The following is a 5,330-nucleotide window of genomic DNA, read 5'->3' as shown; positions in this document are numbered from 1 at the left end:
GAGGGGCCGCCGGGGGCGTGCTGAGGGTGCGGGGAGGCGCGGGCCGGAGGGCGGGCCGGGCGGGTGTCCCTGTGCGAGCTGGGCTTCTCGCCACCGTGGCCCTGCCTCTTCTAACATCTGCCCTCCGCTTTCGCACCCGCCAGCGTCCGGGGCCCTCTGCCCTCCTCGGGGCCTTCGTGCCAGGGTTTTCCCCGGTGGGCAGCGTGTGCTAGTGCGCAGCCCCGTTGCCGTAGGCAGGCAGTAGGTGCTCAACAGCGAGAGGTTCGATAACGTCATCCCGCGTTTCCTCAGCGTGAAGGAGGGTCTGTGTGAGACGCTCTCGCTTCGCTGTTCTCTTAAACTCCTCTTCGTTTTGCAGGATGTGATACAACTACGTTTTATTTGGGACTTCTTCTTCTTCCACTTCTATTTTAATGGCACACATCACCATAAATCAGTATTTGCAGCAAGTAAGCAAGTTTTTTTTTTATTCGTGGACACTGTTAGACTGTGTGGATGTGTTTTTCTTTGCTGTAAATAATGTTACCTTGTTTAAGAAATAACAGAACGTGCGAGGTAGCAGAGAAATGTACTTAGGTCTGTATTAAGCATACTGGCTGTGTGCCAAGGATGTACATGTGGAATTTCTGAAAAGCGTGATGATTACTGGTGAATAGTGAAGTAATTTATGCATAGGAACTGACACAGTGCGGTTGTGTGAGTGTGCAGTAAAAAATGCAGCTCAGGGAATCAAGCGTAGAAATGTAGAAACACGGTGCGTATGGCATGGAGGATTGAGGGACAGGAGCAGGGTCACAGGGACACTGGCTGGACTGTACCCTTAGTGTCATCACTCTTACAGCTTCTTTCTGTCCCATCATATTTTTTCATCGTTGTTATAATATTACTTGCTTCAGTCAAGTCAGTTGAGTGAAGGGCATAAAAAGAGACAGTGATTGTTTGGTTTTCAGTCTCAAAAATGGAGCAGCTGAGATCTCTCAGGACATTGATCTGCTCTGAAGTGTCAGCATCTTGTCCAGTTGACTGTCCATTTAACACGTAAAACTACTTTCAAAACACAAAAATTCTCTCTTTTATTGAAAAAAACCCCCACCAATATCTGGAAGAGTTTAAGGAGTTAATTTTCCCTCTTTTGCAGCTTCTCTTGCTATTTTAGTCTATGATTTTTTTCATTTGGTATAAACTTTCTATTCAGCAAAAAGGTGAGGTTTTTTTCCTGTCAGGACACAAAAATGACAAAAAGCACAAGCAGAGGAAAAGGAACTTTTAAGAAGTAATATCTAAAACTACTTCCACCACAACTGAAGACGCTTTTAGCTTGATGTCTGCTCAGACTATTTTTTTTACAAGGAAGCAGAACTAAACTATTATCCCACAGAACACAGCATTTACAGTCTTGACAGGTTTCAAAACTATTGTGTGTAGCTGCTCACCTAGTATCAGACATTGCCTTTGGAATGATAGCTACATACCTCTGTCTTTATTTTTAATTGTAACTCAAAGATTGTTTATGCTTTCACATATGTTTGATGCCTAGAAGTCCACCCGGATTTTTAAAAAGCTTGCTTGAATCCAGCTCACAGTTGCTGTTTTACAGTTCTAAAGCCCTGTAAGCTGTTTGGGGATTCTTTGGTTTGCTCACATTCTACAGATACAGGAAGAACCGATAGCGTTAACCCCACCTTCTTGAAAAAGAGGTGTATTAAAACCCCATTATTGATTTGTTCAGTTTTAAACCTTTGAAAGCTCACATTTGAGTTAGTATTGGTGTGGATGCACAGTGGTAACAAGAAGGTGGCTTCCATAGTAATGTCAATGTTGTATGGCTGTGGCTGCACTGTATTCTGGAGCACGGCTGTTTTCTTTGGTAGGTACAAGAAGCCATTGACAGCAGAGATGGACAGTTTTGTGCAGAGTTGGTATCATTTAAACATCCACATGTTGCAAACCCAAGGCTTCAGGTAAGGACCTGGTTTTGACCTTTCTTTTCTTTTAGTTTTCCTAGCTCTCTCTATGTGTTCCTTTCCATTGGAAGTAAACCTCAGACATCTGTTTCCCAGGCCAGAGTAGGATCCCCTTGTAGGTTTGTTTCCCTTTTCTTCTTACAAAGTGTCTACATTTAGCCTATTTCTGGGGCTAAACAATACTCATCACTCTGTCACTCAGTGACCCCTCCCCAGCCAAGAAGGGGGACTGAGGAGAGGAGACCCACAGGTTGAAATGCAAACAGATTTCATGAAACAGCTAAAATAATATCAATGCCAATATAATTTATACAAAGTTATACTTAGCCCAGCAAATGTACAGCAGTCACAATAAATGGGAAAGCAGTCCTCAGGAGCAGAACAGCAGACAAGCCCCACCAGGGATGGAGTAGAAAACAAGGACTAACAGAAGCCTCTTTATAATGTGTGTGACATTTATGGTATGGGATACACCTGTAGCCAGCTTGGGTTCAGCTGCTCTGGCTTTTGCGTCTCCCAGCTTAAGCTGCTGGTGGACATGAAGCTGCTAACAGCCTGTACACCATGTCTATCCCCACAAAACCAGGGCTTAAGGGTATTATATACTTCTTTTTTGTTTTTACTGGGTGGCTGTCTGTGTTCCACTTTGAATTTTTTTCTGGGTAGATACAGTCTTGAAAGTCCCTTGTCCTGTGTTCAGCTAGGATAGGGTTAATTTTCACAAGGAGCTGGGAGGGACCACAGCTGTGATAGCCAGGCAGAACCGGCCAGTAGGTTATTCGATACCGTACTGTCCAATCTCAGTTATTACTGATGTTTCTTTTTGTCCTTGTGTTGTTCTAGTAAACTTGCCTTGTTATCGGCCCATGAGGCTTTACCTTTTTCTTCCAATTCTCCTCCTTGTCTCACCAGTGCTGGGGGCGGGCAGGGAAGTGAGTGAGCTACCAGCTGTGTGGTGCTTAGCTGCCAACTGGGCTTAAACCACAACATCTCTTCTGGCCAGGTCTATATTAGTTAGTAATGTGTCACAGTGGAAATGACGATAAAGAGAAAACCAGTAGGTAGGAAGGGCCCAGCGTTTGTGCTCTGTTTCAGCTGGAATAGAGTTAATTTCTTTCCTTAGCAGCTGGTGCAGTGCTGCGTTTTGGATTTAGGATGAGAATAATGTCGATAACACTGATGTTTTAGTTGTCTAAGCGGTGTTTACACTAAGTCAAGGACTTTGCATCTTCTGATGCCACTCTAGCAGCAAGTAGGCTGGAAGTGCTTTTATTTAAGTCTAGCTCTAATCAGGTTCTGGAGCAGAATGCACACTAGCACTTCATTACGCTGGATGTGATTGTTAGTGTCACTTGAGGTTCTGGCAGACGGCGAAGGCACGTATGCATAAAACTGCTATGACGAAGTATCCATATGATGTTCTCTTTCTGGCACATTGGATGTTCCTTTAATGATTCCTTGATTTGTTCTATACTTAGCTTCCATCTCCAGAGGAGAAGTGTCAGCAAGTTTTGGAACCACCATATGATGAAATGTTTGCAGCCCACTTAAGGTAAGGATGGACCAGCAATGTAAAGCCGGGGCATCTAGCAGGGTTTAAGTTTACTTAGTTATTTTAGAGGGTTTACCTCTGAAAATTTTGTATTTATTATTCTTATAAATAATGAAAGAACTGCGAGAAATAAAGACTTTCTCTTTCCTCTCCACGTAAAGTTTGCTTTATGTACCTGACAGTCATCTGCGTATAGCCATTGACACAGCTTTGGTTTCAGTGCTTGCTCTTTCCTTTGCTGTGCATTTATGAGCTACACAAGATTTTAGAGTGAAATGAGTGAGGAAAATAAATATTTTTAAAATGGAATTTTAGTCATAAAAGTCTAACTCTAACACACCTTTTCTTTTATAGGTGTACTTACGCTGTTGGAAACCACGACTTTATAGAAGCATACAAATGCCAAACAGTTATCGTCCAATATCCTTTCCATAAATCTTATATATTGTTTTCAGATTAACTGTATGTCTATTTATAGAATGAGAATAAGTTATCTTTACAGCTTTTAAAATCTAATAGAATGTGGTCTGCTTCCAAATACACTTCAGCTATTTTAGGTTCTTAAGCAAGGAAATCAAGATACACTCTTTTTCTTTCAACTCTCTCTAGGACTAAGTAGGAGGCTGTCACTTGGCTCTAAAATAGAAATTAATTCCTTGCAGCGTATAGGAGATCCTCAAATCGTTAATATACCTCCCAGTTTGTACTTGGCTAGAGAGGAAGATACTGATAAAGCAAGCTGCTATCTTTAAGTGGCCAGTGTTTTTTACTGCTACTGCCACACCAAGGAATGCATGGCTGTGCTCATGTTCTTCCCTACTGCATCTTTGGATCCTGACTAATCATCTCCTTGCTGCTTTTTTGGTTTTAACCCTTCCATGTAGTAATATTCAGTACCATTCAACTGCTGTTTTAAAATCTGTGCTTCATTTCATAACATTTTAAATTCTCCTAAATACAATACATCTTTCCTGCGAGCATTTCAGGCACATAAAGAAGAAAACTGGTAAGTACGTCATAGAGAGCTGCTAGAAACAAGACTCTCATCTTTCTCTAGTATAATACCGTCATAGTCAAACTAAAATTATGCCTATAGTTTTTATTTATTCCCAGCAATGCTTAAATGCAGCCTAATTGGTTTTGCTGCCTGTTTGAGTTTTTAGGTCCAAAAGTGTGAAAACTAAACATTTGAGCTTCATTATGTAGAATGGTCCATAAGTAAACACGTGACGCATTTGTTCACTAAAAAAGGCTTCAGAATTAATTCTTCCTTCAGTGCAGGATTTCTGAAATGCTAAGACCCTGAAGAAATTTCCTTTTAGAAGGTGTGTCCTTCTTTATTTGAAGGTTAATGTATACTTTTCTAGTTTTTGGCCAACTAGTAAAAAGACCTGCTTCTTTCTCATGTCTTATTGCATGATTTGCATATACTAAGTATACTATGTTTTACTTTTCCAGGGCTTTGCCTATTATGTATGCTGTAGCCCTCGATCTTCGAATTTTTGCTAATAATGTAAGTAGATCTGATTAACAGCCTCATTACTTTTATCTGTTAGGAGTCCCCATGGTTGAAGTATTTCAGACATTATTACATAGCTTTATTTTGCTCAGTACTGTTTCACTCATTGTTTAGGATTTTATTGACACATTAAATTCATCCGGTCCTGTTCAAAAACTAGGTTGCTCAGTCTACCCACGTCTCATTTGCAGCTTGTACTAGAGAAGTTCTGAGGACCTGCATGCAACTCAACAGCTGGTGCTTAGAGCATATGAAGTGATAAAGTGCTGTCCTTATGGAGTAGTGTTGTGGCACA

General features: G+C 41.2%; 1 protein-coding gene across 1 annotated transcript in view; it reads left to right on the top strand.

Moving 5' to 3' along the window:
* The first annotated feature begins 378 nt into the window (after nt 1-378).
* Nucleotides 379-5,330, top strand: part of PCID2 (PCI domain containing 2) — a 13,239-nt gene continuing 8,287 nt past the window's right edge. The window contains exons 1-6 of the mRNA XM_010142712.1: nt 379-449; nt 1,872-1,961; nt 3,443-3,516; nt 3,871-3,936; nt 4,481-4,522; nt 4,975-5,029. Of these exons, the coding sequence (XP_010141014.1) occupies nt 414-449; nt 1,872-1,961; nt 3,443-3,516; nt 3,871-3,936; nt 4,481-4,522; nt 4,975-5,029 (363 nt within the window). The 5' untranslated portion in view covers nt 379-413. The remainder of the gene's footprint in view (nt 450-1,871; nt 1,962-3,442; nt 3,517-3,870; nt 3,937-4,480; nt 4,523-4,974; nt 5,030-5,330) is intronic.

This window comes from Buceros rhinoceros, unplaced genomic scaffold (genome assembly GCF_000710305.1).
Source record: "Buceros rhinoceros silvestris isolate BGI_N320 unplaced genomic scaffold, ASM71030v1 scaffold7109, whole genome shotgun sequence".
Lineage (NCBI taxonomy): Eukaryota > Metazoa > Chordata > Aves > Bucerotiformes > Bucerotidae > Buceros > Buceros rhinoceros.
Note: the sequence above shows the minus strand (reverse complement) of the source record. Positions and strands in the feature narration are given on the sequence as shown.